General features: G+C 31.5%; 1 protein-coding gene and 1 pseudogene across 1 annotated transcript; both read left to right on the forward strand.

Moving 5' to 3' along the window:
* Window positions 1-343: 343 nt before the first annotated feature.
* On the forward strand, window positions 344-2,744 carry LOC110424965 (uncharacterized). Its single transcript, XM_021439697.2, has one exon. It carries the CDS (start codon window positions 487-489, stop codon window positions 2,503-2,505), a length of 2,019 nt encoding a protein of 672 aa, XP_021295372.1. The 5' UTR covers window positions 344-486; the 3' UTR covers window positions 2,506-2,744.
* Window positions 2,745-5,780: 3,036 nt separating this feature from the next.
* On the forward strand, window positions 5,781-6,892 carry LOC110425439 (uncharacterized; annotated as a pseudogene).
* Window positions 6,893-11,988: the final 5,096 nt, after the last annotated feature.

The raw sequence follows: 11,988 nt of genomic DNA on the forward strand, positions 1-11,988 counted from the left end.
ATGCATTGATTCCCAAAAATATTATTATAAATTTTAAGACAAATGGGGCTAATCAAACAAAAATATCACTAACAAACTACACAATCATTGCTTAATTATTTAATATTTTCTTCCTAGCCTGATTCATGTTTTATTCTCGCTGAAATATTTGTTTTCTTTCTTTCCTTTTTTGTTCTTCCCCGGGCAGCCCTAGTTTTTAAATTTTGCTGACGAATTGGACGTCTTCACTAGGTTTGGTGGAGTAAAGGCCCAAATCAATCTAGTAGGCTTCATGCAGCTTGGGCCCATGTTTGTTTGGGCTCAAAGCCCATTCAAGAGTCCATCAAACATTCTTCATATGGGCTGTAGGACACCCGGTGGGACCCAAGTTTTAAACTACTGACCAGACACTCCACGCTTGACCACGGCTTTTTCAATCTATAGGTGGTCGCTGCGCGTTGACCTCCATTTGTTCGCAAAACAAATCCCAAGAAAAGAAAAAGAGAGATGGAGCTGCTGCAACATGTTAGTCATGAACATCCACTGATTTTCAATGAAGAGCAAAGCCATGAAAGTGAGAAGCAGCCTTATTGCTCAGGATGTGGGGAGCTGGTATCCGGTCCAAACTTTAGTTGTGCGGAGTGTGGGTTTTACCTTGACAAGAAGTGCGCCGAGGCACCCTTTAAGATAAATCACCCCTTTCATCGCACCCACAGCTTTGAGCTTCTAGTAAGTGCGCTAAAGAAAAACTTTTGTGATTTCTGCTTCAAAAGTTGTGAGAAGTTTGTTTATCGTTGTTCTTATTGTGATATAGACCTTCATATCAAATGTGCTTTGTTTTTGAGTAACATTGCTGAAAAAAGAATTGGAGAGCTTCAACAAATTGCTCATATGATCTCTACGGAAAATGGTAATGAAAAACTCAAAAAAGCTACGTGCTTTGCATGTTGGAAGCCGTTACTAGATTTTGCGTACTTAGCTCTTGATTGTGGAATTCACCTACATGTGAAATGTGCTGATCTACCTGTAGAAATCAATCACCCTTTTCATGGTGAACATCCTCTTATTTTACAGTTGTGTACTGGAAATTGTAACAATCTCCCTTGCAACGTTTGCCAAAGAACCCAGAGTACGGGATTTGTTTATTGTTGTTTAGTTTGCAAGTTTGCTCTTCACATTGAATGCGCATCACCACAACCACCAAGTATTGAAGACAAAAATCATGAACACCCTTTTATCCGATTTCAGAGACGTGTCCCATTCATTTGTGATGCATGTGGCTGTTCAGGAAATCATGTATCCTACATTTGCTCTACATGTGACATTATGGTCCATAGAAGCTGCATTTCATTGCCCCGCACCCTCAAACACCCAATGCATTTTGAACACCCCATTTTCCACACCTATTTCCTTGGGCAAGATGAGTTTAAATCGTGGGAATGTAGAATTTGCCATTTAGAGGATGTGAATTCAAAGCATGGAAGCTACTGTTGTTCTGATTGCAATTATATTGTCCATGTGAATTGTGCAATAGAAGATTATAATTGGTATGAGTTTGATGAGTCAGGAATAATAGATGAGAGTCTTGAAGAAAATTCAGCATTGCTACCATATTCTATTATTAAGGAGATCAAAGATGGAGAAAATGTGGAAGCCACTGAGATAAAACATTTTAGCCATCAACACAACTTAATTTTAAGCAATGACAGCAAGGATGATAAATGTTGTGATGGTTGTGTGCTATCCATCTTTACTTCTTATTATTATTGTTCACAGTGTAATTTCTTTCTCCACAAATCCTGTGCTGAATTACCGATGAAGAAGCACTTTTGGTTTGAAATGCACTCAAAGCCTCTTTCACTTACTTCAAAGTTCATTTTCCAATGTGCAATTTGTGAGTGTGAAACTAGTGGTTTTGCCTACACTTGTACTAAATGCAAGGATTATTGTTGCCTTCGATGTGCTTTCATTTCGAATAGCCCCATGTGTCAAGGACATGAACACGTCCTCCCTTTTCATCAACATTATCGAGGTTTGTGTAATGGTTGTGGTGATTTTACCGAATTTGCATACAGATGTAAGAGATGCGATTTCTCTTTGGATCAGAAATGTATCACACTACCACTTAAAGTTCGACACAAATCTGACGTGCATTACTTCACACTCACTTATCACGATGGTAATGGTTATTCAGAATCTCATTATTGTGATATTTGTGAAGAAGAAAGGAATCCAAATCATTGGTTTTATTATTGTGAAATATGTGACAATTCAGCTCACCCTACATGCATTCTTGAAAAATACTCATTTATCAAGGTTGGAAGCATCTACACAAAAGGAGGTCATCCACACCCTCTCACTTTTGTCCAGAAGGTTCATTATTATCCAAAATGCCATGATTGTGGTGAGTACTGCCTTGATCTGGCTCTTGAATGTAGAATAATTGGATGCAATTATATTGTCCATTGGGAATGTATAAAATCTCAGAAAGTTGGAAAACAAAAATTTTATTGTCTTCCAAAATAATTATTGTTGTTCAAGTAGCAATGAGACAAATAAGCAGTTTGTTGTTTCTAAACTATTTGTAATTATTCTGTGTAAGTGTTTGTGTCCCTTTTTGGTTATCATCGTATGAGAATTTCGAAATTCTGACTTGATAGAGGTAACATGATTGGAATTACTTTATGATTTTTCTATTACATATTTGAGCATTGGAAGATTGTTTGGTATTTGTAAAGTTCTCTATTTGATTTGCTATCATTAGAAGTGTTTATTACATGCTTTAAAAATGCTGAATTTCCTCTTTGATTATATTAATTTGTATGGTAGTCTTGCACATAAATTTCCTCTTAAAAAACATCCATAATGTTCTTTTGTTGATTCTTCAATAATATCGTATACTTGCTCTTTTTCTCATGATGGATGAACCTGAGAGCAATGGAAAGAGTCCAATCCATTTCCTAATCTTTCCCTGAACTTTTCAAGGAATTTTGCTTAAACTTCATTTGGTCGTGCAAAAGCAAAAAATTCATAACTCTTTTCAAAAGTCAAAAGATTTGCAAGTTTCATCTTCACTCATAATCAAAACTTGACTAAACTCTAAACCAAATTTTATTTTGAAGAATTTTCCATGCTTAAACTATGAATCTACAGAGGAAGCTTTGATTTATTAAAGAGATTGCATTAAATCATTCTATATTATTATCAAAGATGATAACGATACACTGAAAATTGCCTGAGAAACAAATACAAGATCAATGTATAAAGGAATGAAATTTAGCAGCAAGCAGACAACTTGAGAGAAAAAACTTACTTCTACACCGCCAACTCCCAGGGGAAACAATTTATATTTTTGCTAATCTTTATGACTGCAAATTATAAAGAATTTTCCTTTCCTGATTCTACATTAATGTTCAATTTCCTTCTTCAACTCTTAAGAATCATGTTACATTCTTAGATGTGATATAAAATGTCCATGAATAAGGCAATATGTTCGATACTTAGATGGGCTTAAACACATTAAAAGAGATTAGAGATGGAAAGATTTAGTGAGTTTATAATAATAAGATTTTGCTAACCTTTTCCTAAAAACTCTTTTTAAGGTTACGAAATTAAAATTTTTACACTAACTATCAATTAGATTCAATGTATGGTTGTTTAGATTGTAGATTTTTTTTTTCTTTTTGTACAGCTTATACTTTGGCAGTGCTGCCACTTGATTAACTAAGTTTTGACAATGATTATACTGGCTAATAACCATGGCTTCCCTTGGTTGGGTTGGGTTGGATTGGGACGAGCTCGCCTTGGCCAAAGATGCAGAGGAAGTCCTCAGAGTAAAGAATGACAACGAAGAGAATGAAAGCTAACAAGGTGTAGAAGCAAGAGAGAGACGTGCCTTCCTAAGAACAGAAGACGAGGAAGGAGAGAGAAGTTTCTTTTCTTTTTCCTTTTTCTTTCCTTTCGGGTATGGCCAACTATATATGAAAATGGGGTTTGATTTTCGAAAGCTTATAGCATTGCTTTAAAGGATCATTTGCATTAATGAAGAAATATATCAAAGTTTCAATGTTTCACTATATACAGTATATAGTTACAATATGTTGGATATATATATGATTAACTAATATGAAAATTAATTAATTAAATAACTAACTGAAAATTAATATGAAGTTTTAATTTTTTAGGATTTTTCAAAAAAATTACTCGTTTTGTTTTTTATTTCTTTGTCTGTCTTTTCTTTTCTGGGATTTTTTAAAATTGAATTTCCTTTTTCCTAGCTGTTGGCTGTTATGTTAACGTTTTCCTACTGGAATCCCAATTGTCATAAGGTCAGCTAGCTAATAGTGATGGATCAACTAAAAGGGTTTACATATATATATATATATAGTTTATGTACCTAATTAATGATTGTAGTTAGTTGTCTATATATGGATTTTAATTGGTTTCTTTAATTTTGTTGTTTTGGTTGTCTTTTAACCCATTGCATATTGAATTAAGAACTTACAACATATTTTTTTTATAATATATAATTTTTAGGTGAATTTCATTATATTTTTTATAAACAATAACCTCCTGTCTTGATTCTCCATGCATGTATAAATATTCTATGGTTGGTACATATTATAAAATGCATTGATTCCCAAAAATATTATTATAAATTTTAAGACAAATGGGCCTAATCAAACAAAAATATCACTAACAAACTACATAATCATTGCTTAATTATTTAATGTTTTCTTTCTGTCCTTTTTTGTTCTTCCCTGGGCAGCCCTAGTTTTAGAATTTTGCTGAAGAATAGGACGTCTTCACTAGGTTTGGTTGGAGTAAAGGCCCAAATCAATCTAGAGAGGTTCATGCAGCTATTAGTTTGTGCCCAAAGGCCATTTAAGTACATCAAACATTCTTCATATGGGCGGAAGGAAGCCCTACAGAAGAACCCAAGTTTGAACTACCAACCAGACACTCCAAGCTTGACCAATGTAATTTCACATAAATTTCCTCTTAAAAACATCCATTATGTTCTTCAATCTAATGATGGATGAATCAGCAAGTAATAGAAAGAGTTCAATCCATTCCTAATCTTTGATTTGAACTTTTCAAGGAATTTTGCTTAAACTCCATTAGATCAAGCAAAGAGAAAGCAAACCAAAAATTCAGAATCAAACTATTTGCAAGTTAAATCTTTACTCATAAGCAAAGCTTAACTAAACTGTAAACTCTGGACCAAATTCTCTTTTGAAGAAATTTCCATGGCTAAACTATGAACCTTGAGAAGAAGCTATGACTAATGCCATTGACTTCTTCGTTTGGCTTGGAAAACGGTTTACATTGACCAGCAAATCATGAGAAATAAGAAGATGAAGAAAAAGAATAAGAGGCCGAAGAAAGGCAGACTCATGTGGTAGATAAATTGGAAACAAGAGTGGTAGTTGGGCAGAAAAAAAATTATTTTCTTAGATTTAATTAATGATAGTAGTTGTGGACTTTATATTTAATTAATTCATTTCTTGAATTACGATTAACTTTTTCTTGGTCCTCTAACTTGTCTTTTACGCAATTTTACACATTTTATATGAGAGTTAGCTGATAACTTTTTTTGCATAGAGTTAACCTCCTGTCTTGATTGATCTCCATATAAATAAAATATTTAATGCTTGGTCCAAGGACTATTTTGATTCCCAACATAATATAGTATAAATTTAAGACAAGTGCTGCTAATTAAACATAAATGTTGCTGTCTATACCAAACACCACTGCCAATTACATAATCATTACTAGGCTGTTAAGGCTTTAATTATTTATTTTCTTTCTAACAGGATTTATGTTCTAAGTTAAGACCGCCTCTAGATCACTTGTTTTCTTGCTTACAGAAACGAGAAGAAAGGAGAGATGGAGCTGCTTCAGCATTTTAGCCATGAACATGCACTGATTTTCAATGAAGAGCGAAGCCACGAAAGTGAGGAGCAGGCTTATGCCAGGATGTGGGGAGCTAGTGTCGGGTCCAAGCTTCAGCTGTGTGGAATGTGGGTTTTACCTTGACAAGAAGTGCGCCGAGGCACCTTCACAGCTGAATCACCCCTTTCATCGTAACCACAGCCTTAATCTTCTAGCAAGCTCTCCTTATGCTGCAGGTCTGTTTATTATTTGTGATTTCTGCAACAAAAGATGTGAGAAGTTTGTGTATCATTGTTCTTGCCAATTAGACCTTCATATCAAATGAGCTTTGTTTTCATATAACATTGCTGAAAAAAGAATTGGAGAGCTTGAACAAATTTCCCATATAAATCCATTGATCTCTAAGGAAAATGGTGATGAAGAACTCAAAAGAGCTAAGTGCTTTGCATGTTGGAAGCCATTACTAGATTATGTGTACTTATCTCCTAATTGTGGATGTTACCTACATGCCAAATGTTTAGATCTATGTGCAGTCAATTACCTTCCCCTCCATGAGCATCCTCTTATTTTACAGTTTAACAGTGAACGTCTCTCTTGCAAGATATGCCAAGAAACCCAACGTAGGGGATTTGTTCATCGTTGTTCAATTTGCAAGTTTGCTCTTCACATTGAATGCGGGTCACCACCACTAATTATTTAAGATAAAAGTCATCAACACCCTTTTGCCCTATTTTGTAGACGTGTCTCATTTATTTGTGATGCATGTGGCACTAAAGGGAATTATGTATCCTACATTTGTTCTACCTGAGGCATTATTGTCCATAGGAAATGCATTCCATTGCCACTCACCCTTAAACACCCATGGCATTTTGAGCATCCCATTTCCCACACTTATTTCCTTGGACAAGAAAAGTTTAAATCATGGGAATGTAGAATTTGAATAAAGGATGTGAATTCAAAGCATGGAAGTTACTATTGTGATTATATTGTCCGTTACTCTCAAATGTCGAGGACATGAACACCCCTCTCCTATCAAAAGTATCAAGGGTCTGTCTTTCAACTATGGATATGCTTACAGATGTAACAGTTGCAATTTCTCTTTGCACGGTAAATGTATGGATCTGCCACATAAAGCTGATGTGCATTATTTCATACTCACTTCTTGTGATGATAATGATTATTCAGAATCTCATTATTGTGACATATGTGAAAAAGAAAGAAATCTAAACCATTAGTTTTATTATTGTGCAATATGTGACAATTCAACTCATCCCCAATGTGTTCTTAGAGAATACTTATTTGTCAAGTTTGGAAGCATCTACACAAGAAGAGATCATCCACACCCTCTCACTTTGGTTAAGAAAATTCATTATTATCCAGAATGCCTTGATCTGGCTCTTGAATGTAAAACGATTGGATGCAACTATATTGTCCACTGGAAATGTGAAGAATTTTCTTTGTGAGGTAATGATGAGACAGATGAGACAAATGAGCAGTCAAAAATGCTGCTTTGTCTTGTTGTTTCTAAACTATTCTGCATAAGTATTTGTGTTCTTGTTGGATTGTTATCATTTGAGAAGGAATGTAATTGGAATTACTTCGTGATATTTCTATTACATATTTGAATATTGGAAGATCGCTTGGTATCTATAAGATTCTCTATTTTTCAACTCAATCAATTGATTTGCTATCACTCCAAGAGTTTATTACATAGTTTATCAAATATTATGTGCTGTCACATGTTTCAGAAATGTTGAATTTCTTCTTCGATTATATTAATTTTTTCAGTATTCTTGCACATAAATTTCCTCTTAAAAAAGCATCCATTTTGTTCTTGTGTTGATTCTTCAATAATTGTAGTAAACTTTCTCGTTTTCTAATAATGAAGGATGAATCTCAAAGTAATAGACAGAGTCCAATCCATTTTCTAATCTTTGCTTTGAACTTTTCAAGGAATTTTGGTAAAACTCCATTTGGTTGAGCAAAGATTTATCATTGTCTGTTGCATTAAATCATTCTATAGTATTATCAAAGATAATAACAATACGTCCAAAATTGTCTAAGAAACAACCACAATAATGCCAGTAAAGGAACGAAGAATTGTATAAAAGATTCTTTCTCCAGGTATAACTTTGACAGATATTACAATCAATAATACAATGTCACTGACTTCTTCATTTAACAGATTATAAGAACAACCCAAGTGCCTTCCATTCTTTCCTCCGAACAATCTCCCCAGTCAAAGAAACAGGAAAATTAAAAGGTTAATATTACCTCTTGATAATACAACAACTAATTAAATTTGCTTGTGTTAACGTTTCATTAATTATAAATGATTGAATGTTCTGTGATTGAGGGTGAGCCCATGTTTAAATTTTCTGGTAGGTTCATTCCCTTTAACTTGTTAAATCTGCAGGGTAGATTCCAGAGGTTAAAGATTTTATAGTTGCTAATAACATAATTGATTAGAATATAAACAAAACAATTCAAACATTATCAACAAAAGTTTAAAATTTGAGTGATCACTGTCTCTGCTCCTCTCTCTCTCCCTCACACTCAAAACTTAAAACTTTGTTTCAAATGTTTTAGTTTAATAAGGTTTCAAAGTGAATACAAGACAAGAGAGGGGTAGGATAGGGACGGAGTTAGTCAATTTTTGTTGAGGGGATCAGATGGATAAAAGTTAAAAATTTTAAAAATTAATATATTAAACTTAATCAATAACCAAAGATTTTTAATAGAAAATAATTTTATCTAACATGTAAATAAAAAAAAACTTACAATAGTTTTTTAGGAAACTTGTGCTTGACTATATTTTCTGAATTCAAATTTATCAATTAAAAATTATGTACTGAAAAAATCCATTTCTTTAGGATTAAGTGTTAGACATTTTGATTCACATTACTTTTGTTCATGAGTTGAAGCATTGAAACTTAATGGCTCAAGTGTAAGAGAATCATTTAGACGATTTACGTATTTTTTTTTAAAGAATTTGTTAAATGTTTTCAACCTACTCATACTTTAATTAAACTTGAAAGAAAAAAAATTAATACATTCAACATCCTAATATTCTTATTTTATTTTTATCTAAACTTATGATACTAAATATAAAACTATAATACATAAAATATAAATAGTTAAATACAACTACAAGATTAATAATTTCCTCTTATATAATTAAGATTATTTAAAGACTATATATTCAAGATAATTTTTTTAATTAAATATAAAACGAAAAGCTTATAAAAAATGATATACTTAAGATAATTTCTTCTTACATAACCCAGATTAATTAAAAATGATACACTGATAAAATTTTAAGTAACAATACCATATTACAGCTTATATTTGAGAATTATATAATAATTTATTGATTTTTAAATATTATAATCATGAACAAAATCCAAAATGACAAACATGACAAGTAGAAGATGGAATTCACACATGACATAACAAAAAAAAAAAGAAAAGAAAAAGAATAAGATTGATGGTTCATAGGAATTTGAAAAAATAAATTTATAGAAACTTATAACATATGAGCAAAGAGTATAAAAAATGATAAATAACAATAATAATATAAATAAAAAAATAAAAAAAATAAAAATTGAATGAAGCATGTGAATTTTTTTATTCTTTATTTGTATTAATTATTAAATAAAAAATTCTTGAAAAGACCATCAAGAGAATATATTAAAAATTTTATATACTATAAAAAATTTTAAAAATGGGCCCCTCAAAACTATATGAGGGCCCGCCCCTTGGTGGGATGTAATGGAAACCTTAAGGCACCGCTGTCTACAAGAAAGAGATTGTCAACATTAAAGACAAATATTTTTTTCTAATTTAAAAAAAAAATTAAAGACAAATATACCTTATGATAGCTAGCTTCCTTTCTAAGCCGTTCAAGCATCAAAACATGCCATTTATAATTCAAAATCACATGTTAAAAAAAAAAAGGCATTCTAAAGTTGTGAAAGTAATTACTAATACTTCCTCCAATTGTACGCCAAGAAGAAAAAAAAGAAGGAAAAGAGAATGAGAATACTCTTTTGGATAAAGGAAAAGACAAAAGAGAAAGAGAAAATTGATTCCAAGAGTAAAAGAGAAAGAAAGGGTACAATATCTATTGTGCAATTTAGTTTCATGGATTTATTTAATTTATCTAACTTGTAAAAATTGCAAGGAATAATTGTAAATCTATTGCAAGCTTAGAACCTTACAACTAGGGCCTTATTATTTTTTTGAGCAAAGAATCTAATTAACATGCCGTTTATTTACTTTAGTGGGAAATTAAATAACTTCAATTACATAGGAATTAAAGGCATTTCTCAATTCAATCGAGTATCTTTGATTATTGTTTGTTTTAGATAACTTTCTAAAAATTGTTTTCATTAGATAATTGACTATAATCTAAGATTTTGAAAAGAGAACCGATTAAATTAATCATTTAAATCAATAATGATAACGTGTTATTTTTTTTATAAAAATCACCTTTTCAAGATTTAAAAGAATATTTCTCTTTCTTAATTGATACCAATCTTGTTGTGAGTAAAGAGAAGAATGAATATGAGAGATAACTTTCAATAATATAAATTTTGAGAGCATAATTTTATTTTTTTTTAGTTTTCAAGAGTAACCTTTAGACGCTTGGCCTTTGCTTCCCTTCAAAGTTATGCCATTCCTTTGATAGAGTTTATAGATTTTTCAAGATAAGGTAGTAATAACCATTTTCTAATTCTTTTTGGAGGAGATAAATTGTTTCATCTCAAAACGTATATATATATAATATTTCAAACTTAAGTTGAGATGTTGATGTGTTCTCCTTCAAACAAATCTTGGGTTTTCTATAGATTGGTGATACCATTTACCCTTATATATAATATGAAAAATATGTGCGTAAATTCTTGGTTTTAATTAGAAATATTGTCTTTCTTTACAATAATCAAAATATTTCATTATCATACACAGCTAAGTTGGCCTAGAACACTATATACTAGGACATTGATCAAATTGAGTGCCTTTTATCAAATAGGTTTAAGGGAAGCCAGGAAATGATAAGACTGAGGATCTCGCTTGGTAAACAAACTAATGTGATCTAGCTTATGTTCTTTCTCCAACTACCCAAATTCCTGTTAGAAAGTTGGATTAAGTCCAAATGAATCAGATTGAATATGATCAATTTGACAAGAAAATATTGGCAATTACTCACTTTTGTAGAAATGTGCATTATTTTCATATGAAAAATATTAGCTTAAACAAGTTACTTGCGGACATCCATTTATCTTTATTATTGAAAAGCTCTATAATGTGCTCTAAAGCTTTGACGGCTCCTAGTTTCCAAAACAAATGTATGGTTGTTTAGATTGTAGATTTTTTTTTTCTTTTTGTGTAGCCAATATTTTGGCTATGCTACCACTTAATTAACTGCTAATCTGGTTTAACTGAAAATTTTAACCATTTGCACTTTTGTGATTTGGGCTATAAATGGCAATTTGGTTCATACATATTTTGTTTTGACAATGAGAAATGACAATTTGAAAATTTTCCTCAAGGGAACACCTTATCAATTAGAACTTCATACTTTAACTTGGAAGTCTCGGGTTTGAATCTTCATATAAATAAGATGAGGTAATTTATAAAACGAGAGAAGGTTACTTTTTATTATGTAGTCCAAAATCAAATGTAAAAAAAAAAACCCCCCATTCTGAAGTTTTAATTTGGTTTTGGAAACTAATTACCAAAAATTGGAAGGAATTTGTACATCTCTTGCAAGCTTTAGAACCTTACAATTTTAAAAAAAAATTTCCATTAGATAATTAACTATATATAATCCAAGATTTTGAAAGTAAATATCTAGGGTATTATAGAGAAAGAGTTGATAAATATTAATAATAATGAAGAAAAAGAATAGGCGAAAAAGAGTAAAAGAAGAAAAGGAAATAAAGAGAATTTTATTTTATTCTTTTTAAGTTTATCTTGTGATTAAATTAACCTAGATCATCAATTGATAACGTGTAATCCTCCCTATAAGAATCACCTTTCCAAAGTTTAAAAGAATATATCTCTTTCTCGTGAGTAAAAAGAAAACAAGAAATATGAGAGATAATTTTTAAT

Source organism: Theobroma umbraticum, unplaced genomic scaffold (genome assembly GCF_002168275.2).
Source record: "Theobroma umbraticum cultivar Fairchild unplaced genomic scaffold, ASM216827v3 scaffold_81.0, whole genome shotgun sequence".
Taxonomy (NCBI): Eukaryota; Viridiplantae; Streptophyta; class Magnoliopsida; order Malvales; family Malvaceae; genus Theobroma; species Theobroma umbraticum.

Excerpts from the sequence above, each read along its gene's own strand:
- LOC110424965 (XM_021439697.2), top strand. The coding sequence starts at position 487 with ATGGAGCTGCTGCAACATGTTAGTCATGAACATCCACTGATTTTCAAT.